Source organism: Oncorhynchus tshawytscha, linkage group LG09, assembly GCF_018296145.1.
Source record: "Oncorhynchus tshawytscha isolate Ot180627B linkage group LG09, Otsh_v2.0, whole genome shotgun sequence".
Lineage (NCBI taxonomy): Eukaryota > Metazoa > Chordata > Actinopteri > Salmoniformes > Salmonidae > Oncorhynchus > Oncorhynchus tshawytscha.
Window position 1 is genome coordinate 56,942,294 of NC_056437.1, and position 25,729 is coordinate 56,968,022.

At 40.7% G+C, this 25,729-nt stretch overlaps 1 protein-coding gene across 4 annotated transcripts in view; it reads right to left on the reverse strand.

Moving 5' to 3' along the window:
* The window catches only part of LOC112258323 (glutamate receptor 1), an 83,310-nt gene extending 57,787 nt beyond the window's left edge, over positions 1 to 25,523 (reverse strand). For 2 of the 4 annotated variants that reach the window (XR_006084115.1, XM_024432629.2), the window contains exons 1-2: positions 25,099 to 25,523; positions 24,759 to 24,893 (exon numbers count right to left, since the gene is read on the reverse strand). Coding sequence is in view for 3 of the 4 variants with exons in the window: in XM_024432629.2 (XP_024288397.1) it covers positions 24,759 to 24,893; positions 25,099 to 25,183 (220 nt within the window). In the remaining variant the exon portion in view is untranslated. The remainder of the gene's footprint in view (positions 1 to 24,758; positions 24,894 to 25,098) is intronic. The other 2 variants (XM_024432627.2, XM_024432628.2) reach the window with 2 other exon arrangements.
* Between the last annotated feature and the right edge of the window lie 206 nt (positions 25,524 to 25,729).

The following is a 25,729-nucleotide window of genomic DNA, read 5'->3' on the forward strand; positions in this document are numbered from 1 at the left end:
AGATAGAGTTCAGTGTGTCAAATCGTAGGGCCTGCTATCCGGACCTCTGGCATTCTCTATGGAGGTGCCACAGTGTTCAATTCTTGGGCTGACTCTTTTCTCTGTATATCAATGATGTCGCTCTTGCTACGGGTGATTCTTTGATCCACCTCTATGCAGAAGGACACCATTCTGTATACATCTGGCCCTTCTTTGGACACTGTTTTAACAAACCTCCAAACAAGCTTCAACGCCATACAACACTCCTTCCGTGGCCTCCAACTGCTCTTAAATGCTAGTAAAACAAGAGGCATGCTCTTCAACCGATCGCTCCCCGACAACTAACATCACTACTCTGGACGGTTCCGACGTAGAATATGTGGACAACTATAAATACCCAGGTGTCTGGCTAGACTGTAAATTCTCCTTCCAGATTCATATTAAGCATCTCCAATCCGAAGATAAATCTAGAATCGGCTTCCTATTTTCTTTCAAGTCAAATGTTTGTCACATGCTTCGTAAACAACAGGTGTAAACTAACAGTGTAATGCTTACTTATGGGTCCTTCCCAACAATGCAGAATACAATAAAACAATTCAATAATAACAGAAAAACATAGTAACAGGAGGAATAAATACACACTGAGCAATGATAGCTTGGCTAAATACATGGGGTACCAGTTTAAAAAATATATATTTTTATTTATCTCACCTTTATTTAACCAGGTAGGCAAGTTGAGAACAAGTTCTCATTTACAATTGCGACCTGGCCAAGATAAAGCAAAGCAGTTCGACATATACAACGACACAGAGTTACACATGGAGTAAAACAAACATACAGTCAATAATACAGTATAAACAAGTCTATATACGATGTGAGCAAATGAGGTGAGATAAGGGAGGTAAAGGCAACAACAACAAAAAGGCCATGGTGGCAAAGTAAATACAATATAGCAAGTAAAACACTGGAATGGTAAATTTGCAGTGGAAGAATGTGCAGAGTATAAATAAAAATAATGGGGTGCAAAGGAGCAAAATAAATAAATAAATAAAATAAATACAGCAGGGAAAGAGGTAGTTGTTTGGGCTAAATTATAGGTGGGCTATGTACAGGTGCAGTAGTCTGTGAGCTGCTCTGACAGTTGGTGCTTAAAGCTAGTGAGGGAGATAAGTGTTTCCAGTTTCAGAGATTTTTGTAGTTTGTTCCAGTACCGAGTTTTTGTGCAGGGTTACAGCAGCATAACACCCATAACATCTCGCTGCCTGCTTACCTCTGAAGCTAAGCAAGGTTAGTCCTGGATGGGAGACCAGATGCTGCTGGAAGTGGTGTTGGAGGGCCAGTACGAGGCACTCTTTCCTCTGGTCTAAACACATATATATCTCAATTCCCCTGGGCAGTGATTGGGGACATTATCCTGTATAGAGTGCTGTCTTTTGGACAGGACGTTAAATGGGTGTCCTGACTCCGTGGTCACTAAAAATGCCATGGCACTTATCGTAAGAGTAGGGGTGTTAACCCCAGTGTCCTGGCTAAATTCCCAATCTGGCTCTCATACCATCATTTCCACCTAATCATCCCCAGCTTCCAAATTGGCTCATTCCTCTCCACTGTAACTATTCCCCAGGTTGTTGCCATAAATGAGAATGTGTTCTCAGTCAACTTACCTGGTAAAATAAGGTTTAAATACAACATGTAAATATGTACATAGGAGAGAAGTGACTAGGCAACAGAATAGATACTAGACAGTAGGTGTGTATGTGTTGGAGTCTCAGTGTTGGTGCATCGAGTCAAAAAGGGTTAGTGCAAGGGTCAAAGCAGATAGTTAACCAAATAGCTACCCGGACTATTTTAGCAATCTTATGGCTTGGGGGTATTTGTATTTGTTATCTACACTACTCTACTACATCATATATACAACGCAACATCCATGTGTAGTGTGTGTATAGTGCATATGTTATCATGTGTATGTGTGTGTCTCCTCACAGTCCCTGCTGTTCCATAAGGTGTATTTTGTATCTGGTTTTTCAATCTAATTTTTCTGCTTGCAAGAGTTACAGTACCTGATGTGGAATAGAGTTCCATGTAGTCATGGCTCTATGTAGTACTGTGCACCTCCCATAGTCTGTTCTGGACTTGGGGACAGTGAAGAGACCTCTGGTGGCATGTCTTGTGGGGTATGCAGGGGTGTCTGAGCTCTATGCTAGTAGTTTTTACAGAAAGCTCAGTGCATTCAACATGTCAAAACTTCTCACAAATACAAGAAGTGATGAGTGGTGGAGAGGAGGCTACACTTAAGCAATAAGGCACGAAGGGGTGTGGTATATGCCAATATACCACAGCTAAGGGTTGTTCTTAGGCACGACGCATACAGCGTTTAGCCGTGGTATATTAGCCTTATACGACAACCCCCCGAAGTGCCTTATTGTTATTATGAATTGGTTACTAAACTAATTAGAGCAGTAAAAATACAGACCTAAAATAGAGGTTTCAGTGACCACACTGTTCGCATTACGTGAGTGAGCGTTGCAAAATAAATGTACACAATAATGTTATTCAATCATTGCATCCAAACTGCTCGCGCGTGTCAACGAACGTCTGCGTAGCCAGGCACAAAAATAGAACTTGGTTCTATGTGTGACTCTTGACGTGCTGCAAGTCCCGCCTCTCCCATCTCCTCATTGGTTTTCAGGAACATATCCTCACGTGGGTGATTGAAAGGTGAACTGAGGTCCACGTTACAGTGTAGTTGGTGGTGGTAATGCAACTTAAAGTTGGTTGTCAACCGCCATTTGAAGAAGAAAAAGAAGAAGAAGAAGAAGAAGAAGAGATTACTAGAAATGAACTCGGTTTACCCTTCTATCTGTGGATTAATTGTCAGAGGACCATTTCAGAGAGAGAGCATTTCAGGTAAAATAACAACCCAATGTTTGTATCCCAGGAAAAATTAGCTAGCAACAGCAAATTAGCTAGCTAAATTGCCATGAATGTTTAATGCTTTTTGACCTGTCCCCAAATTAATATAGTTGATTCAGAGTTAATTTTGATATTTCATCCTGCATGTCCTGATCGTGTCTGGTGTGGATGGACAAAATCGACATGCAGGCGGACGCTACTCATGCATGTAAAGGCAACAATGGGTATGCAAGCCAGTCATTGAAAAAGTTTATTCTGAAGTGGTGGTTAGTAGGCTATTTGTGATGCACAATGAATCAGGGGTGTAGACAGAGAACCACCCACTGGGGAGCCAGGCCCTGACAGGCCCACCCAAACAGATTGATGTGGTTTAAGCATTGTTGTGGACTTAGACCATCACAGTTTTGTATTTTTTTTTCTATGAAAACAAGTGTGATTTTTGAGATTGAAAATCTTAAAAATTTATAGGAAAACTTCAGAAAACATTTTTCACACACGGTGCCTTTCCTTCGCTGGGCGCGCCATTTGGGAACTTCTTGGCAAAATTAGAGTATAGTATATCCACTTCTCTAGGCTCCACTACACCACTGCATAGGGTAGATGGGAAGACAGCGGTCACACACAGCATTATGTTAAAGGATAAGTAGTCAATGAACTCATAATAAGCCAGTAGGTCCCAATCATAAGAATACAAAAACACAACCATTTTAAGCCTTTCCCAATCGAAATGTACAACTATTACTTCCCATTGCAAAAAAAACATTTCACGTTTAGCACACAAAGTAACAGGTGAACCTAAAGTTTTTAAAATTCAAGTGAAATTGACAGCGTTTTAACTACTTTGCAGATTTGAAACAGCCAATCATATCATCAGTCAAAAATATCAAATTCCCAGTTTTTGCTACAAAACCAACTTTATAAGAAATGTAAAAAATATATACAGTATATTTGACTCAACGTAGATGGAGGCAGTTCAATGCATGATTAATATAATTAATCAATACATTTCTTGGTAGTTCAAAAAATATTGCTATCAGATTGTAAATCACCTCTGGCCTGCTACATTGTTTGCCGCCTCCATTTGGGATGCACTGTTTCAGTTTCAATGACTCCATATTCTGGACAAAAAAGGGACAAATGTAACTAAGGCTAGGAATGTTAATACAATCAAACTAACAAGGGCAGTGATCACAAGTCAGTCATAATGTGGCTAATAGGCTAGCGTTTCTATTATGTATAATAATATAAACACGGAGCCTAAGAGTGTACAAAGCTGTCATCAAGGTAAAGGGTGGCTACTTTGAAGAATCTGAAATATATACATTATATTTTGATTTGTTTTAACACTTTCTTTTGGTTACTACATGATTCCATATGTGTTATTTCATCATTATTATTCTACAATGCAGAAAATAGTACAAATAAAGAAAAACCCTTGAATGAGTAGGTGTGTCCAAACTTTTTAAAGTCGCACTGTTGCAACTGCCTGTAAACACACAGTCCAGTTGAAAGTGAATGATGGCAGGCCTGTGTGGCAATGGCTTGTTTGCATAAAGGCCCACAGTAGCTCTGATTTGATGTTTCACCGGTCTGCGTACACTCCGGTCCTGGACAAGACGGATGTTTTTATTCGTTTGTAATTACTGCAGCGTCTATTAATTTTACAAACACACGGCCACTTCCACCACTCCATATTGCTATAGGATTTTCACAAATGCCTTAGTATAACGTAATTCCCAAACATTTCTAAGAATTTATGAAAACGTGATGACCATGTCTACATTTTATTTTTATTTTAACCTTTAATTTAACTAGGCAAGTGAGTTAAGAACAAATTCTTATTGACAATGACAGCCTACCCCGGACGACGCTGGGCCAATTGTGCGCCGTCCTATGGGACTCCCAATCACGGCCAGATGTGATACAGCTTGGATTCAAACCAGTGACTGTCGTGACACCTCTTGCACTGAGATGCAGTGCCTTAGACTGCTGCGCCACTCAGCACATGGCCTCTATAGAATGCTTTGATGTACGCATATCATCTATCGACTCAGCTGCCTTCATTCAAGTAGACATGGCTGTTCAGTGGAGAAAGAAAACAATACTAACCAAAGAGTACATTTTTAAAGGGACAATCTGCAGTTGTTACATACATTTTTAGACTTAAAATATTGGTATGTACCCATTTAGATTTTTATAGGAATGTCCTAAGTTAATATTGTTTTGGAAGTGTCATTCTTCCTAGGGGTGTATATGAACATATTTTAAACTTAAAAAATGTTATGAATGTCATAAAAACAGAATTACTGTATTTGGAAATTGTGCAATATTGTGGGAATGTTCTGTGGAAACTGTGTATATCACAAGAATATTCTTGCAACATCCCAGACAACTCCTATAACTTAATAAAATATTCTGGGAACCTTTAAATAACTTAGACCAGGTGTTTTTGTCAACATTCTTACAACACTATAGGAATGTCCTGTGCAACCCAACCTAACCTAATGAATGTCAACACAACTGAGCATATCTTGTGTTTTGGGAACCTCTCTTGTAATGTACCCAAACTGTTCCCACAACCTAATTCAATGTTCTGGGAACATTTTAAAGAACTCAATGGCTTTTCTGTAAACATTCTAGCAACATCAAAAGGAATGTTTTGTTCACCCTGATAAAAAAACTATCTGAATGTCAGCACAACTGGACAGGTGTGGTGTTTTGGAAACCCATAATGTTCTCACCAGACTGTTCCCACTACCTAATGAAACATTCTGGGAACCTTTTAATTTCTTTCCATAGTGTAGCGCAATCATTTCTGCACTGTCACTCATTGTTGCATCTCTCTGCAGGTTTCAGTTTCAATTGTTTGCTTGTTATTCATTATGAGTCTCATGTAGGGAGTCAGCCTGGAGCCAAAAGCCATCTAAAAAGACTAGAGCTGGTGGCATAAAATGACGTGATAAATGACTGCCGCAATGGTGCTGTATACACATGGCCTATATAGAGCATTTTGATGTATGTATATTATCTGCTAGCAACTCAGCTTCCTTCAATTCAAGTAGACATGGCTGTTCACTGGAGAAAGAAAACCAATGCTAACCAAACAGTACCTTTTAAATAGGCAAACTGCAGTTGCTACATCAATTTATGGACTTAAATTATTGGTAGGCACCCATAGATTTTTGAAGAATATAAGTTAGAAATGCCTCATTAGCTAAGTTAAACTGTCGTAGCCCATCAGAACACAAAATATAAGCTTGTTTTACTTTCAATGTTTGTAAACAAAGTAAATGTAAACAAACACTGTATAGCCTCAAAACGTTTTTTTTTTTACGATCATTTTTATATCATGAATGGTCAATGCATCCAACCCCATCCCTCAGCTTATTACCGAAATAGTGGCGACGAGAACGCTTTGTCATTGTCTCAAATTCAGATTGCCCCTTTAGGGGAGACTGGCCCAAAAAAGAATCAGAATTGGAATGACTTTTGTAATGCTGATTTGAATGAATTATTATTATTATGATGAATTATGCTAGTTTGTCTGATTATATTGTGCTGATTTGATTAGCTTTACTGTGTCCGTTATGTTGTTTCTATTTAAATCACAACTTCTGATTAATTTGTCCTTGTAAAAGCCACGGCCATATTTTCCTCCAATGCCAAAGATACCAGAAGCTAACAAAGGATATTTTATTACTTTCAAGATACACATCTTTCTCTTTAGGAGATACAAAGGCAATACAAGACTCCACAGTTCTGTTATCTCCTTTTACCACAGTACATTTTCCCATGTACCTTTTAATCTCGTCATAATTTACCCTGCATTGTATTTCATACAAACTATACAACACATTCCTATTCATGACCATGACCTTGGACTGTTCTCAATTGAGGTAGTTCATGTCACAGCCTGCATTAAGCAGTGAGAAAAACAGGTGTTTCTCCTGGGGTGTTTTGGGGGAAATGCAGAACGCTCCAGAAGTGAATGATCCTCTCTGATCCTCTGGCTCCCCAGTGAAGATCAGCTGATGGCAGCTGGGGCTCTCTGTTCTGGCAGCCTGCTCTCTCGCTACAGAGAGGATCAAATAAAGACCGGCCGTCCAGTTGGGACTGTCTTACACAGCCGTATCATTGCTGAGGCACTTTGTGTTGACAAACAGTGATAACACATATTGACTTTTACGAGCATCATGCTGGAACTGGAGCCAGGCCTCATCATGAATCAGAGCCAGAGCTCAATACAATCCACTTCTTAGGCCTAGACTCAGGCTCTTAACGTGAATTGTAAGGCTTTCAATCTGCCCTCGTGTTCTGCTGGCTTTGGTGCAAAAAAAGTTAACTTGTTACAGAGTTTATTGAGTGAGATTTGGTGCTTTATGATTCCCAAAAGATATCTGCCATAGCCACTATCAGTAGAGCCAGACTGCACCAGACTATATAGCTACATGAGCTCTGTCAATTGTGTGATGCGCCCTAGTGGCACTCCCGACTGCTGTGACACTAATTCACCCAGTGTAAGAAGGATACAGACATAATGTCACTTAATGCGGACCAAGTCATTTAGGGGTTCTAAGCCATTTCATAAAATCGGTCTGAAATATGGCCATACAACCAAATACTTAAAGCTCATATATGAGTGGACAGAAAAAAACAGACAGTATATCTGAACAACCCTGCACAAGGAGACCAGCTGTCCTCTCTGACCTTGGGTCTGTTCCTGTCGGCAAACTCTATCAAGCTAATGAGATATGTCACATACAATCAACATAGAAACCCCCTAAAACCAACCTATTCCACAACAGCGAGCTAAAAGACAATGCCCAAGTGTGACAGCGCTTTATTTTTAAAGATCCCAGAACCCTGCTAATAGTTGCTACAGGGCCTGCAGCTCGTCCTTGCTTCAAAGACAATGCCTCACAAAATGTAGGTGTTGGCTGCATGATTCAGAACCTTCAGCGGTAGTGTGTGGAGAACGAGAGCCAGGAAGGACTTCTTGTTGAAAAGACTGCGGGGAAGAAGAGGGGAGAGGCTTTCTGCTCTCTGTGCGTGTTTAACATAAACACTGCTATCACCATGTAGGCTGCTGTGGGGCTGTGGTTGAGTGACATGACTGGGGTGTCTGGCCTGGCTGCATGCATGTCACCACCCTGAAGGAGCTGACGTGTTGGGAGGATGACCAAAAGCACTCTCTGACGGATGAAACGAACACACCGGACAGCCTGACACAAGGATGACGTGCTACTAGTGTGGGTGTCCTGACAGGACTGAACAGTGGGGACCTGAATTTATTTGTGCCTCTCTCTTACTGCTGAAATGCATAGTCCTACACATCTATTGGAAACACCTTGACTTAGAAAAATACAAGGCCCCATGTCATGCTCAAACTGAGAAGGACTGATTGTGTACAGGATTGCACTTGTTAGTTCAGATGTCCTATTCATGTGACAAAACACACACACACACACATTCAAAATTTGACAACATGCCAATTGTTTTATCCAGACATATTGTACATTAATTCCCTTAGGCCTCAAGAGCTACCAAGATCAATTGCTTTGCATTTTCTTTTGAAATACGGTGACTTTGTTCAGAATCAATGTAAATTGATGAGGCTGCATCAGACAATACATCAGATAGTCACGTTACTCATTCCTCCATATTCTAGCCACACCTTTAGGCAGGAGGCAAACAATGCACTCACATTGATGGATGTATGCCACACAATAGAGAGACAGTAGTCTGAGACTGACAAGCATAGAATACCCAAACAATGGGAGTAGACCAGGGGCTTAAGGTGGCACAATATCTTTGCCTGTAATGGAATTACACTGACACTCTTTGGACAATGACTCTTTTGAACAATTTACACAGTAAATACAAATCTAAAAAACATTTACTGGAAAAAATGTGCACAACTAAAGTTTGGTAACAGAATTATGGTAAAATCTCCCTCAGTTTGTATCTGGACAGTTCTTAATGTAAATGTGTTTTTGTAAAATTGTCTGTGGAAATAGTTAAAAGTAGTCCTTGTGCATAAAGTGCATGGTTTGTTAACGTTTTGAATCAAAGTTTTTTTGTTTGGTATACATTTTAAAGTGAAAATCCGAGTCTCAGCGTAATTCCGTTACCATGAAATTGCCCATGCGCACTGGAGAGGACAACAACACTTCGCCTTTGATTCCCACATACTCTTCTGTCCAACTGCCCACACTGAGGTCCATGCCATGCCTAATGGCCACTGCCCTCCTCCGCGGCACAACCCCACAGGCTCCTGATCAAGCATGCTGCTCCTGCGCCCCATTTGTATCAGATCACATTGTCATTTTCTACAAACAAGCAATGTCTTGCCACAGTTTACGGAGTATGGCTATCATCTGGATACCTGCTACTCCCCTTGATATCGTAATCTAAGCATTACAGAGCCTAACCACAGGAGAACATTTGTCCTACAGCTGCTAAATACTTTCAATCCCCTCCTACTTAAAAAGATTTTTAACAACTGCACTTCCCCTTCTGCATTACCCCAGAGTTAATAGCCACATATTCACAATTCTTAACTGCAGAAAATAATCTGTTTAGTTATGATGTAATGAATAATAGATTAACCCTTTGACGCATACGATCAGATATTTGTGATCATTGTTGAGTGGTCCCTGCGGCGTACCATCGCAAATACGTGATTGGAACAGTAGCAACAGAACACATGACGCAACAAACATGCGTAAACAGCATTCTTGTCTGAAAAGCATCTAAACAATGTTTTCTACTGATGAGAAATAAAGGTCTTCACAACTTTAGTCCTCAGTTTGATCTTTCAATGTAAAGGATAAATGCAAACTTCATCATCCAAACATCACATGGAACACATCCACAGCCAAACGTATTACATAAACAAGTCTAAATAACAGGTTGCGCTGACAAAAAAATGAAACATAATTTAGTGACATGACAGCTAGACTTGTTTACAACGTATCACATCTCTGGTGACCACAAGGGAGAAATGTAATATTGTTTATAAAAGAGATGTGTCAGCTAAGCTAACAGCAGCTAAATTCTTTATGATGGCAGCCATGTTTGCTTATGTTTGACAAGCGAAAATGCCCTAATCCCAGAATGCCATTCACTATAAGAGGCAAATAAACTAAGTCAAAGTCAATATGGCTGCGCCCATTGCCTGAAAAATATGAACTGAGTTTGGCCCCTTTCCAGCATATTACAAATCTTCGACGTACTTGTGACATTGTATACAAGAACCGGAGCACGACTTGACAAGAAGCTAACCATTTTTAACAAATCACAAAGCAAATAAAATGTTATCACCTCACAGATCATCACCCCAAATACAAGCCTACTGCTTAGTCTAACTGTCATGCCCTGATCTGTTTCACCTGTCCTTGTGCTTGTCTCCACCCCCCTCCAGGTGTCGCCCATCTCCCCCATTATTCCCTGTTTATTTATACCTGTGTTTCTGTTGCAAGTTCATCTTGATTGTTCAAGTCTACCAGCGGTTTGTCTCAGCTCCTGGTTGTCCCAAGTCACTCTTCTTTTGAGTCCTCTGGGTTTTTTTCTTCTTCTTTTACTGACCACTGCCTGTCTCTGAGCCTGCCTGCAGTCATGTACTTTTGCTCCGCCTCTGGATTACCAACCTCTGCCTGACCTGAACCTGCCTGCCTTCCTGTACCTTGGCCTCTGCTCTGGATTATTGACCCCTGCCTGCCTTGACCTATCGTTTGCCTGCCCCGGTGGATACAATAAACATTGTTACTGCACAGTCTGCACTTGGGTCTTACCTTGATTCCTGATAGTACAAACTGGCCATGACTGATCCAGCAGACTTGGGCCATCTCTGCAATGCCATCTCCTACTAAGGAGACCTCATTGGTAGACCCGAGGAGATGTGTCACGGTCTGAAGGGTTCCAGGCCATGGCCGAACTTCTCGACCTAGCTTTGGACGCATTGCGGGAGCAATTCCGTGGGTTGCCTACTAGGCAGCCTGACACAACGGTAACCTCCCAGCCCCTCAGTAACCCAGCTGGTAGCTGTGCCGTCACCCCAGTGTCATGACTGTCCTGACCAGGTCAGGTTACAGGAGACCACAACCCTACAGATTATCTCTCAACCCCAACAGAGGAGGAGAGATCTAGGGGTCTGAAGATGTGGGGGGTTTTATGACCCCTCACGCCCCTGGTAAATCTCAGGCCACAGACAAATTCCTTTGTCCTGTTACTATGGAGAACCAGCCTCATAACATTAAACATGAAATAAAGGGACTTTGGAACAATGGTTTCCGTCAGCCACAATGGTGGTCATGAAGATAGATGGAATATGAAAATGTATGTCATTTTTGTTTTGTTATTAAAGGCTAATAGATTATGTTATTACGAAAACATTGTAACGTGAAGAGTTTTCCTCATAGATGTTTGATGTTTATACATTGTACGTTGTATGGAAAATATCCAAATCAAAGAGAATGTTTTGGGGAAGATGAAATGTTAAGTTAGTTGTCTAAAATTGGATTTGAATAAAATCTAGACCTTGCCTCATTAACTTGGTACGCCCAGAGAATTGCCCTAAAGGCGGTTACGCCCACTTCTGACCCAAGGGTATAAAACCTGTGAGTATAGAATTTATAGAGAAGACTACGTGACCCTAGCTGCAGCAAGGTCTAAAAAGTCGAACCCAGAACGCAACGCAAGTTTGAAGACAAAGATATTATTTTCTACCCAAGCTACGGATGAGTAGCTGTGTCTAAGTGGGTGAATTCAAGTCGAACCACCTAGCCTCCATCTCCCATCGAATCGTGGTATGTAAAGGGTTTCATTCCTATGCTGTGAGCTCTGAGCTACAGAGCTGTCTGTCCTCAGAAGACCCCTTCCAGAGCAAAGGGTGAGGGAACAGAATCCTAAGCCAAAAGGACACTGACATCGGGAGGACGGTCAGAGAGGTGCGCCAGAGTAGTGCGTCTTCGAGCAGCCTGGATGGTCCACGCAGAGAATCCTCGGAGATCATCCCAACGTAATTACATCATTAAATTTGGACCCATAAGAGCAGCAGCTAGGGTTAGAATAGCATAGCTGACAAATTCACCCAAATGTATATTTCTCTTGTGTACTTTCTTTTTTCTCTTTTGAAATCCCCATTGTGGGTAACACGCGCCATAGTGTGTTGGCCCGTTATATTAAGTTCTAATCAATAGCCTATAATGTGTTTTGTCTATGTGTATCTTTAATCATCCTTTTAGCTTTTTAGTAAATAAATATTCAACTAAGATTGGTGTGGTACGAACTCATTGGTGAGACCCAGTTCCGTGCAGATTCACGGGCTATACGACGTTCAGAACGATATTGGTAGAGGCAACTGGTTAATTAGCGGCTGTTGTAAAATCGATATTCTGATATTCTTTGAGTTTATTTGGGAAATAGGAACTCAATAAAAACTTGTTTTCCCATGGTGCCCCAGGTTAATGAGTTAATAATTGCTTTATTCAGTTAATCACGCAATTAGAAACTTTAATCATTCGATGAACAACAGTCGTCACATTAACTAATTCAACGTCACGACACCAGTTTCCCAGGAACCCCACTTACCTCTCCTGGAGCACAACGACGGAGATTGTAGAACCTGCTGAGCCTTTCTCTCCCAGTGCTCCCTCGTTTTCGAGCTGCAGCCGCCTTCGTTCCCCTCGGACCGCTCAAAGATGGTGTACATTATTACGCTGATGTCCGGGAGGGCACTCGCCTGGGCCGCGGCGGTGTGGGAGCAACAATCTGCCTCAGTCTGGAGGTTTTTGAGGCTCCGGTGTCCAGGAAAGAAGCTGCACGGAGGTTGCTTCGGCAGGACTCCCTCAGTCTGCCACATTGTGGTGGAGTTCCGCACGCTGTTAGCGGAGGGTACTTGGTACCCGGAAGCGCTGTTCGTCACGTTCCTGCACGGGTTATTGGTGGGGGTAAAGGAGGAGCTTGCAGCCCGGAAACTACTGACGGGTCTCGACTCACTCATCACCTTAACCATCCAAATCAACGGACGGTTATGTGAACGTAGGAGGGAGAAGAGGTCTGATTGCAGTCCCAATCGCTCACTCAAGGATCCCACCTTAAATCTGATGAACTACAGAAGACCCCAAGAGAATCCGAGGTTACCCGAGGAAATCCAAGAGCCTCCGAAGACTGCCGAGTTGCCTCTTCCCGAGCTGATGCAGGGCTAGGCTGTCTGTATTGCGGTACTGTTGGTCATTTTGTGTCTACCTGTCCTTTCACGAGACCCAGCTCATTTGTTGGTGTGAGTACTCTGGTGGGTCTTAAAAGATAATTGTTCTTCTTCCTTTACTCGCCCTCTCCATGCCAACCTGCTGTGGGGCGACCAGTCCAAGTCTCTTCAGGTACTCATCGACTCGGGAGGCCAATATGAGTCTCATGGACGTTACCCTGGCATCCAAGCTGGGCATCCCCAATCAACCCCTCTCCCTCCCCCTGGGTGTTAGAGAGCTACACTGGTGCTCTATAGGCACCCACCAGACCACCCGTCAACCTACAAGTGTTGGGGAACCACAGTGAGACGATCCAATTCCTGCTGGTTGAGTCTCCGCAGGGTCCTGTGGGATTGGGAATCTCTTGGCTCCAGCGATACAATCTCTCCATTGACTGGGCTACTGGTGCCATCGTGGGCTGGAGCCCGTCCTGCCACACTCATTGCCTGAAGTCAGCTCTGCCTGCCTTGGGCTTGAACATTTTCCCCGGTTCTCTTCACCATGTCTGACTGCCCCTTGTCTCCTGTTTCCAGGCCCACTCTTCTCCCTCGTATCATCGATGGCTGACCAGCTTACATGGTGAGATGCCTCCTCAAGGTTTGACCTCGGGGCAGGGGATTCCAGTACCTGGTTTCACTTGTCTCCACCCCCCTCCAGGTGTCGCCATTATCCCCTGTGCATTTATACCTGTGTTTTCTGTCTGTTGCCAGTTCGTCTTTTGTTCAAGCCTACCAGCGTTTTGTCTCAGCTCCTGTTTTTCTCTAGTCTCTTTTCCTCATCCTTCTGGGTTTTTTTTTTTACCTCTGCTGTCTGACCACTGCCTGTCTCTGAGCCTGCCTGCTGTCCTGTACCTTGGCCTCTGCTCTGGATTATTGACCCCCTACCTGCCTTGACCTGTCGCTTGCCTGCTCCAGTGGTTACAATAAACATTGTTACTTCACACAGTCTGCACTTGGGTCTTACCTTGACTCCTGATACTAACTGTGGTGCGAAAACCGGGCATGAAACCCTTTTAGGGGGATTTGTTGGGTTTTCAAGTCTATGGGGGGTAGAAATGGAGAAGGGTATCATGGGGGGAAATTATGCAGGAAATATTACTATGTTGGGGGATTTATCGATAAATGGGGTTTCAAACACAGGAAGTTTATACACTAAATAAAATTAAAACCCTTGGAAAGGGGGGTCTGAGCTGGCAATCCTGACTACCAGTTACAATCTGATGCCGTGTTTAAAACAACTGGGAACTCTGGGGGAGGAACTAGCACCGACTGGGAAACCGGTCATCCAACCCGGAATTCCAACTTCGGAACTTGGGTCTTTTTCTAGAGCTCTGGCTTTCCAACCTGAAGATCACTGACGTCAATTTGACCTCACAATTTTTCCGAGTTCCCAGTACCATATGTTAGTCAAGTGAACTATCCCTTCACCTTGGTTTTTTCTAACATCTTTGGTCTGACAGACCCTAAAGTGACAACCAGAATGCATTGTATGATGTCAACAAACATGGCACCACACATAGCTGGACAATAGCTTAGCATAAGCTCATAATCAGTCCATCCTTCAAAGTATTTTACACACGTGTCTATTACAATCTATGCAAGAATCGGAATGCATGATTTGTCACCAGTACTTGAAGAAATTTGAATAAAACACTACATTATTCTGCATACATATATACGGTATGCAAGAGTAGAAAGGACAACACGATACACAGAAAATAAGGGACTTACTTTGATAGGAATGCACACGTTATTTGTAAGGGAAACAATGAAAGCAATGCGGCCACCAGCCAGACAATGTGCCAGGGGGTGCTGACTAGATGCGCACTGTCTTCATACTTCATACTTAATTGGGGAAACGCTTGGGCTCTTGTCAAAGAGAGAAGTTTATCCGCCTGAAACAAATTGTCTGCAACAGTGAATTGGGCTACACAGGTGAAGTAATGAGGCGGAACACACCTCAATTCATACTACTGTAAGAAAATCTAATCTGAAATTGACAAGTTGAAACAGCCTATAGATAACTAGCAGGCAGTGTACCTTGGTTTGAAGGCAGTGTGGGTTAACTGTCTTGTTGCATAACAATCACATTTTGGAACAGTGAGTGCATTCTGACATCACGTGCATAAAAAAAACTCACGCTGGGGCGACCATTAGAGATGTTTGGAACTCGCGCATGAAAAGGTTAAATGGGTTCATTGAGGCAGGGGCCTGCTAAACAATTCACATAACAGGCACAAGCTCCTTGGAGACACCAACGTCACTTAGGTTACAATTTCTTGCTATATCAAAGTAATCACACAGGATTAGTTCTGTATTACACATGGACCTTTAACATGATTGTCTTTCCAGCTATGACTTTTCACCACTATCATGAGGGGAAACGGGTGTGTACTGTAAATGTGCTGTTCACCACTTCCACCACACACACATACTGTAGGTTACAGCTCAGTTTTCCCTATAGCCAAAACTATTGGCTTCAACATAGTGGCACTAAACCATGTACAGTACCAGTTAAAAGTTTGGACACACCTACTCATTTAATGGTTTTTCTTTATTTTAATATTTTCTATACTATAGAATAATAGTGAAGACATCAACACTTTGAAATAACACATATGGAATCATGTAGTAACCAGAAAAAGTGTTAAACAAATCAATATATATTTTATATGTGAGATTCTTCAAAGTAGCCACCCTGTGCCTTGCAAAAGTATTCACCCCCTTGGTGTTTTTCATATTTTGTTGCATTAAAACCTGTAATGTAAACATAGTTTTACTTGGATTTCATGTAATGGACATACATAAAATAATCCAAATTGTTGAAGTGAAATTTCAAAAATTACTTGTTTCAAAAAACTCTAAAAAGAAATAGGTGCGTGCATATGTATTCACCCCCTTTGCTATTAAGCTCCTAAGTAAGATCTGGTGCAACCAATTACTTTCGGCAGTCACATAATTAGTTAAATAAAGTCCACCTGTGTGCAATCTAAGTGTCACATGATCTGTCACATGATCTCAGTATATATACACCTGTTCTGAATGGCCCCAGAGTCTGCAACACCACTAAGCAAGGAGCACCACCAAGCAAGTGGCACTATGTAGACCAAGGGGCTCTCCAAACAGGTCAGGACAAGGTTGTGGAGAAGTACAGATCAGGGTTGGGTTATAAAAAAATATCAGAAACTTTGAACATCCCACGGAGCACCATTAAATCCATTATTAAAAAATGGAAAGAATATGGCACCACAACAAACCTGCCAAGAGAGGGCCGCCCACCAAATCTCACGGACCAGGCAAGGAGGGCATTAATCAGAGAGGCAACAAAGAGAGCAAACATATCCCTGAAGAAGCTGCAAAGCTCCACAGTGGAGATTTGAATATCTGTACATAGGACCACTTTAAGCCATACACTCCACAGAGGTGGGCTTTACGGAAGAGTGGCCAGAAAAAAATAAGCAAACATGTTTGGTGTTCGCCAAAAGGCATGTGGGAGACTCCCCAAACACATGGAAGAAGGTACTCTGGTCAGATGAGACTAAAATTGCGAAAACGCTATGTCTGGCGCCACCCCAACACTTCGTATCACCCCGAGAACAACATCCCTACAGTGAAGCATGGTGGTGGCAGAATCAAGCTGTGGGGATGTTTTTCATCGGCAGGGACTGGGAAACTGGTCAGAATTGAAGGAATGATGGATGGAGCTAAATACAAGGAAATTCTTGAGGGAAACCTGTTTCAGTCTTCCAGAGATTTCAGGCTGGGACAGGGCTTCAACCTTTCAACAGGACAATGACCTTAAGTGTAATGCTAAAGCAACACTCTGGTGGTTTAAGGGGAAACATTTAAATGTCTTGGAATGGCCTAGGCAAAACCCAGACCTCAATCTTATTGAGAATCTGTGGAATCTGTGATTTCTGTACATAAGCGGAACCCATCCACCTTGAAGGAGTTAAAGCAGTTTTGCCTTGAAGAATGGGCAAAACTCCCAGTGGCTAGATGTGCCAAGCTTATAGAGACATACCCTAAGAGACGTGCAGCTGTAATTGCTGCAAAAGGTGGCTCTACAAAGTATTGACTTTGGGCGGGTGAATAGTTATGTACACTCAAGTTTTCCGTTTTTTTGTCTTATTTCTTGTTTGTTTCACAATAAACAATATTTTACATCTTCAACGTGGTAGGCATGTTGTGTAGATGAAATGATATAGCCTCCCTCCCCCACAAAAAAAACATTTTAATTCCAGGTTGTAAGGCAACAAAATAGGAAAAATGCTAAGGGGGTGAATACTTTTGCAAGCCATGGTACGTACACTTTCAGTCATGGAATTGTGAACCAAAACAACTTCTTGTGACTCTCAAACCCGGGTCCGGGAGCGTAATCATCGCCTGACACTAATTAGCATAACGCAACAGACGTAAATCTTCCTAGAAAATCTTCCTATTCATGAAAATCACAAGTGAAATATATTGGAACACAGCTTAGCCTTTTATTAATCACCCTGTCATCTCAGATTTTCAAAATATGCTTTACAGCCAACGCTAGACAAGCATTTGTGTAAGTTTATCAGACTAGCATAGCATTATGCCTTGCTAGCAGCAGGCAACCTTGTCACGAAAATCAGAAAAGCAATCAAATTAAATCGTTTACCTTTGATGAGCCTGGAAATTGCGGTCACCACAACGCGGAAAAATATTCCAAATTAGCTCCATAATATCGACAGAAACATGGCAAACGTTGTTTATAATCAATGCTCAAGGTGTTTTTCTAATATTTATTCGATAATATATCCGTCGGGACAATTAGTTTTTCAGTAGGACCGATTAGAGTAATGGCTACCTCTGTATTTTACATGAGAATCTCTCTCGGAGCCACCATGTGACCACTTACGCAATGTGGCCGCCTACGGCTATTCTTCAACAGAAATGCGTAAAACTACGTCACAATGCTGTAGACACCTTGGGGAATACGTAGAAAGCGTAAGCTCGTTGATGGCACATTCACAGCTGAATAGGGACTCATTGGAACGCAGCGCTTTCGAAACCTGGGGCACTTCCGGATTGGATTTTTCTCAGGCTTTCGCCTGCAACATCAGTTCTGTTATACTCACAGACAATATCTTTACAGTTTTGGAAACGTTAGAGTGTTTTGTATCCAAAGCTGTCAATTATATGCATATTCTAGCATCTTGTCCTGACAAAATATCCTGTTTAAAACGGGAACGTTTTTTTTCCAAAAATGAAAATACTGCCCCCTAGTTACCAACAGGTTTTAACTAAATGTTTCATTAGTTTTATGGACGATTTTTGTAGAAGCGAGAAGTCACCAGGAAGTGACATCTCAAAGACCTCGCACACTTTCCTTCTGTGGCTGTGCAGACAAAATGGAAAAAAATGTCATGTTTCTGTCGCTTAACTTGTCATGTTGTTAAAGGTTTGTAATGTGCAAAAGTACAATGTAAGTCTTCAAATAGTAAGATAGATACCATTGTTAACTAAATGTTTTATGAGTTTTATGATGATTTTGTAATGTTTACTGACCAAGTTGGAAGACATGTTGACATTTCCAGGGGCTTAGCTAGCTTCGAGCTAGCTACATTAGTGAATAAGGGGAAAATGCTAACTATCTTTACCACCCTGTGTAAGTATGTTTTACTCACAAAATGTGTTTTTTCGAGCTACAAGTCTGAAATGGGGAATTGAATTTCAATGCAGTGAATATTTGTTGAAAGTCAAACTGAAAAATGTCTATAGTAGGATTTTTCGGCGATCTCCTCAGCAAATGTTTTATGTGCTACATCTGGAAAATTTCCTTTACAATTCTGTGTTGTGGTCCTGTTCTTTTACAATTATTCATAAATCCTTTATGAATGGGAAAATATAAATTAAATTACATTGACTGCATAGAATTCATATATAGATGTTTAATGTTGGTGTTATAGAGCAGTGGCAAACTGTACAATTGATTAATATCAAGTGCTTAGCTATAAATGCTTTATAAATGGGAACATAGACTTTACTTTACCTTGACTGTATATATACTGAAAAAAATATGAACGCAACATGCAAGAATTTCAAAGATTTTACTGAGTTACAGTTCATATAAGGAAATCAGTCAATTGAAATGAATTAATTATGATTGGGAATACAGATATGCATCTGGACACAGATACCTTAAAAAAAGAAAGCCTGTCAGTATCTGGTGTGACCACCATTTGCCTCATGCGGGAACTGGAACATGCTGTCAAACACGTTGATCCAGAGCATCCCAAACCTGCTCAATGGGTCACATGTCTGGTGGGTATGCAGGCCATGGAAGAACTGGGACATTTTAAGCTTCTAGGAATTGTGTACAGATCCTTGTGACATGGGGCCATGCATTATCATGCTGAAACATGATGTGAAGGTGGTGGATGAATGGCACGACAATGGGCTTTAGGATCTTGTCACAGTATCTCTGTGCATTCAAATCACCATCGATAAAATGCAATTGTGTTCATTGTCCGTAGCTCATGCCTGCCCATACCATAACCCTAACGCCACCATGGGGCACTCTATTCACAGCATTGAAATCAGCAAACCGGTCACCGGAAACAGACGGCTCACAAGTCATCAACTGGCAGCTTCATTAAATAGTACCCACAAAACACCAGTCTCAATGTCAACAGTGAAGAGGTGACTCTGTGATGGTGGCCTTCTAGGCAGAGTTGCAAAGAAAAAGCCATATCTTAGACTGGCCAATAAAAATAAAATATTAATATTGGGCAAAAGAACACAGACACTGGACAGAGGAACTCTGCCTAGAAGGCCAGCATCACGGAGTTGCCTCTTCAATGTTGACGTTGAGACTGGTGTTTTGCGGGTACTACTATGCCAGTTGAGGACTTGTGAGGTGTCTTTTCTCAAACTAGACACTCTAATGTACTTGTCCTCTTGCTCAGTTGTGCACCGGGGCCTCACACTCCTCTTCCTATTCTGATTAGAGACAGTTTGCACTATTCTGTGAAGGGAGAAGTACACAGCATGGTTCGAGATCTTCAGTTTCTTGGCAATTTCTTGCATGGAATAGCCTTCATTTCTCAGAACAAGAATAGACTGATGAGTTTCAGAAGAAGGTTCTTTGTTTTCTGGCCATTTTGAGCCTATAATTGAACCCACAAATGCTGATGCTCCAGATGCCCAACTAGTCTAAAGAAGGCCAGTTTTATTGCTTCTTTAATCAGAACAACAGTTTTCAGCTGTACTAACATGCTTGCAAAAGGGTTTTCTAATGATCAATTAGCCTTTTAAAATGATAGACTTAGATTCGCTAACACTATGTGCCATTGGAACACAGGAGTGATGGTTGCTGTTAATGAGCCTCTGTACACCTATGTAGATATTCCATTAAAAATCTACCGTTTCCAGCTACAATAGTCATTTACAACATTAACGATGTCTACACTGTATTTCTGATCAATGTTATGTTATTTTAATGGACAAAAATGTGCTTTTCTTTCAAAAACAAGGACATTTTTAAGTGACCCCAAACTTTTGAATGGTAGTGTGTATATATAAATAAATCATATATACACTGAGTATAGCAAACATTAAGAACACCATCCTAATATTGAGTTGCCTAAATGTTTTGGTTTCATTTTGTTAAGACAGTCCAGGACGGTACTTCTACATAGCAGATTGTGCAAATAAATTTTTCTTAGTAAAATACTACAGAAAGGTACTTAAAATACATTTTTGGCAATTTTTTTACAAGAACATGTTATCTAGAATAAAAGTTTGACAACATATCAACAATTCCCTATGTATAAATCTGGAGAATGCGTCTGAGGATAACAACACAAAATGTGGTGAATACAGATCCTTCTGAGGCATAAAAAGTAGTTAGTGTGTGGAAAAGGGCAGATAAAGACAAGTACACTACCAATTCCCAAACACCTATTTAGAATCAGTCACCATCTCTTTGAAGTAAGTTACTACATATATTCCAGTTTGTAACATTTTATATGAAATGGCCATTTAAAAGTAATTTCAATTCATCACAATTTGATGACCGTAGTATGATATGACTTTTTGAAAAAACTAATTTTAATACACCGAAATACCCAAATCTCAAAATGTAATTTTAGCCTGTGGTACCTGGTCTTAAGATGAGATCCAATAGATCCAACAGAATGTTCAGGCATTGTTTTTTGAGAAACTAATTTTCAATGAGCATGTGAACGTTCCAACTTGTCTCAACAATCCTTTATCAAAAATCTGCCTTTGAACATTCAATTGCATAGACTCCCACACAACATGGCATATATAAATATGAAAAACAGATAGCTACATTTTTAGAGAGGTTATCATATATCAATTTGAACAGGGGCTTGTGGGGAACAATTTAATACCATCAGACCTTTGCCACCCCAAAGTGGGCAAACTTCTAGTCTGACCCATGGACTACTTAGAAAACTTCTTCACTCAATGAGGATTAGCTTCTAGTACAATGTATAATTCAACAAAAAAATACTCCAGCACTGATAGATCATACAGATAGCGGTTTGGGATGACTGGTAAATCCTATTCCATTCAACTTTGTCCATCTTTATCTGTTTGTGCCTCCAAAATGAATGACAATTCTAGACTCGATTGATTAGTGAACTAGTATATCTAGTCATTGAATTTGGTTTTCTCAACCTTTTCACTGGAAAACAGTCTTTTGAATAGACATCACTTGGTTTTACTGGACTAGAATACACTGTAACCATCACCACTTATTTTGTCTATGCCCCGACATTGCCCTCTATAGGCCTGATGTCAGGATACAGGGCATGACATTATGGTTTCAACCTATACACTTGTGGTGGTTAGCTTTAGGTGGTCAGAGAGTAAATATCAAGTACTTATAGAAATGTTTGAATACCTTATAGGCTGAAATGTCATTTTTGCATCGAACTATCAATTTTGAGATTTGTTGGTATTTTGGTCCGTTCATATTAGTACTTTCAAAAAAGAAACATAAAAATGTCACATTTTTTCATTTGAACCACTTTAAAATGTACAAGCTCTCTACATTGAATTACACATAATTTAAAAGCCCATTTCATACAGAATGTTACAAACTGGACTATATTTACTAACTTACTTTGAAGAGAAAGTGATTTGATCTAAATCGGTGTTTGGCATTTTGGTAGTCTTATTTCAGTGTACTTGTCTTTAACTGCAATTTTCCGAAAGATAGACTCTCCCCACACAGCAATTCATTTTTCTCAGCTTCAGAATAATCTGCATTCACCACATTTCACATTTTGTGTGGTTATGCTTAGCTATATTATCCAGACCTGCCCAGAGGGAATTGTTAATATGTTGTAAAAAAATTTCTTTGGAAAAATGCATTTTACATAAATGTTATTTATGTCTTACGTACATTTTATGTCTTTAGTATTTTACAGATAAAAAGATGAAAAGTATTTATCCATAATCTGCTCTGGACATATCCTGGAGTGTATTAACAAAATATAACCAAAATATTTCGCCGACTTCATTCATGTTTCCAGAAAAAAAAACATGCTGCAAATATGCGCATTTCTAATTAGATATTGGTCAATTCTACTTCCCCAGAATCAGATGAACCCATGGATACCATTTTGATGACTCTGCATCCAGTAGGAAGGTAGATCTAGTTTTGTGTGCCAATGCTAACTAGCGTTAGCGCAATGACAGCATGCTAGCAGTCAACGTAAGAGTCCCAGGTATTGTGGTGAAGCTAGTTAGCAATTGCGCTAACGTTTGTTAGCAACTTCCTTTAAACTGCACGCAGAGACATAACATTTTTATCCACAAGTTCATCTGACTCTGGGGAATTGCCAAAATCCTGAAATATCCCTTTAAGATATGTAGCTATGTGGGACACCTTAGGTCATGTGTGGCACAAGAGACTGTCAAGAGTCCACATACTCCATTTACCATGTGTGTCCAAGCTCTCTACAAGGTGAGTAATACTGTGCTGCCTCGGAAAAGCAGGCAGCTGTGTCTGCACTTCCTGAGACCCTGGCTGAAGATGTGTGTGAACGTGTTTGTGATGCATGCAGTCACATTAGCCTGAATAACCTCAATGCATTCCGCATTAATCCTTCACCATGGTAGGCATCAAGTGGTTTCTCTGAGTTATTGGTAGCCTAGTTAATGGTTCTAATATAATAATTGGATGTTATTATTATTCTACTATACAGTTATTATTGTAACTGTTATTATGACTCTCCATGTCTTGTCATTCGTCTCACTCACCCTGGGCAATTAAATTATGTTTTTTATGATGATGGTTGCTAGATTATGGCCACATAGTCATCTGTCTAAAGTAAATCTGACAGTATGATAAATGATGACAAAAGGGTTTCCTACTAATGGTTTGCTTTCTTTAAAAATATCCTTGTATTCCCAAGACACTATAGTGTACTTAAGACAAAATCATCAGTGGCCCCCATTGAGAATGCCTGGGGCAGCACAGTCAGAATGGGAGTCAGTCGGGCTGAGAACGTCCATCACAATAGAGTGGCGCGACCGTGAAATCCATCAATAGGTTGTCTCCTGTCTTATACAGCCTAGTATCAGTATGACGTTGATCATGACTATGATCAATTGTGCTATCCGAAGAAAAAGGTCATTTACAGTGCATAACCTACATAGTCTACGTCTTTTTAAAACGCACAATACAGAATCTAGATAGTCCAGTCTATTTAAATGTAAAGTACAGAATCAAGATAGTCCAGTCTATTAAAATGTACAATACATACACGTAACCTATATAGCCCCTTTTATTTACATGTACAGTACATAATCTAGATAGACATTGACCATTTAAATCAACTGATAAAAACACAGCTTCTCCCTTCCTAAAGCTAATCCTGATGTCCTGAACAGCTCACACTAATGTCTAGAATCAGGAGGCATTGATAGGAACAATACTGAATCACTGATCTCTTATAACAAGAGCCCTGGACACAAAAGCCACTGTCTAGTAGTCTAATGCCTTTTATGTAGACAGGGCTGAGGTTAACATTCTTGGAAGCTTGAGGAAACTTAGGAAGCCTGAAATGTTTTTATTATAGGCTACTCAATTGAGTAGGTTGTGTCATTTTTCAGATCATTTGCTTCTCATATTTTGTAAATGATGGTTCCCTGATAGTGCTGTTGCACATCATTTCCCCCTGATACAGCTCAACTCCCCCTGTTGGATGACACCTTTCATGACTGAAATGATTAATAAAAGAACATCTCTTAGTAGATTCTGGTGCCCTTAATGCCCGTTATTCTCCAACTGTTGGGCAGCTTCCTTAGACAAAATGAAAGACAAAAAAAAGTAGTTGCACGATGCCAACATATGGTGAATGAAACTGTTTTAATCTATCAGAAAACTGCAGATTTATGGAGGTATGTGTGCCTAGGTAGGATAATTTCCTACCTCCAAAATCAAAATGTCAGAATGTAGAAGGGGTGAATGACATGATCTTTGACATTTATTAAAGCAACATATGTTAATGCAATCCAGACAGCATTTGAACACCTTGAACACTGTCATCAAAATGGGAACACTGCAATCACATGTACTCTTCATTCGGGGGATAAAGGCTAAACTTACATGCATATGTCATAGCAAAGCTACTTGCGGTGTCGACCATGTCCACTTGTGGTACCAGTCTGGGGATATCCTGGTGATGGGAGAGTGCAAAATGAAAAACCTCATTTTCATGGGAGCCCTTTGGGAACAATCCCCCTGTTAGCAAGACAAAGACAATCATTGAAGACAAGGTTGAAAATAGGTTCACATCAACTGTCATCATACAACGAATATTTGAATGTATTACAAAATTTGACGTTTGGAGACTGTCATGCAACTTTGGAAATACGCAGCAGTTTAGATATCAAACTAACAGGATGCAGTAGTGATATAATAAGCATTCCGTGTTGATAATACTCACCTATATTGATATTACTTGGGAAACTTGACCCATAGCAAAACCCAACACAAAAACTGACAAAGACCAAGGTAAAGCTTCGCTGCATATTTCCTTTTGCATTGGCGACGAACAAAGAGACAAATTCCAAAAGGTCTGCTTCTGTTTCTCACAAGGCTCTGTCAGTTCACTGACTCACAATGCATCCATAGTTGTAATAGACAAACTGAATTTGCAGAACTGTATTGCAGCCTGGTCTCATAGCAGCTTCAGAACCGCTCTCTCCCTATGGTGGTACTCTCTTTCGCTGACTCTGCTGTGCACGCAGACCTAAGAAGAATAACCATGCCAATAAACGAACCGACTGAGAGCCCTACCTACATTAGATATAGACTGCGGAGTTTCAATTATTATATCAGTATGAAATGGGAGGGAACGATGGTTTTATCATTCTAGCACAGTATTCACACACGGAAAATGACGCGTAAATGAATTGGCACAGCACTGGGAATGCCCAAATCCCTTGCCCAGACTGTACCACTTTTGTAGCTGTTAAAGTAGCGGAGTTGCCAAGACGTTTGTGGCATAATGATTGTGCATGCACCTGTCTATTTTTGGTAATAAAGTGTAACCTAAATTGATTAGTTAATAATTA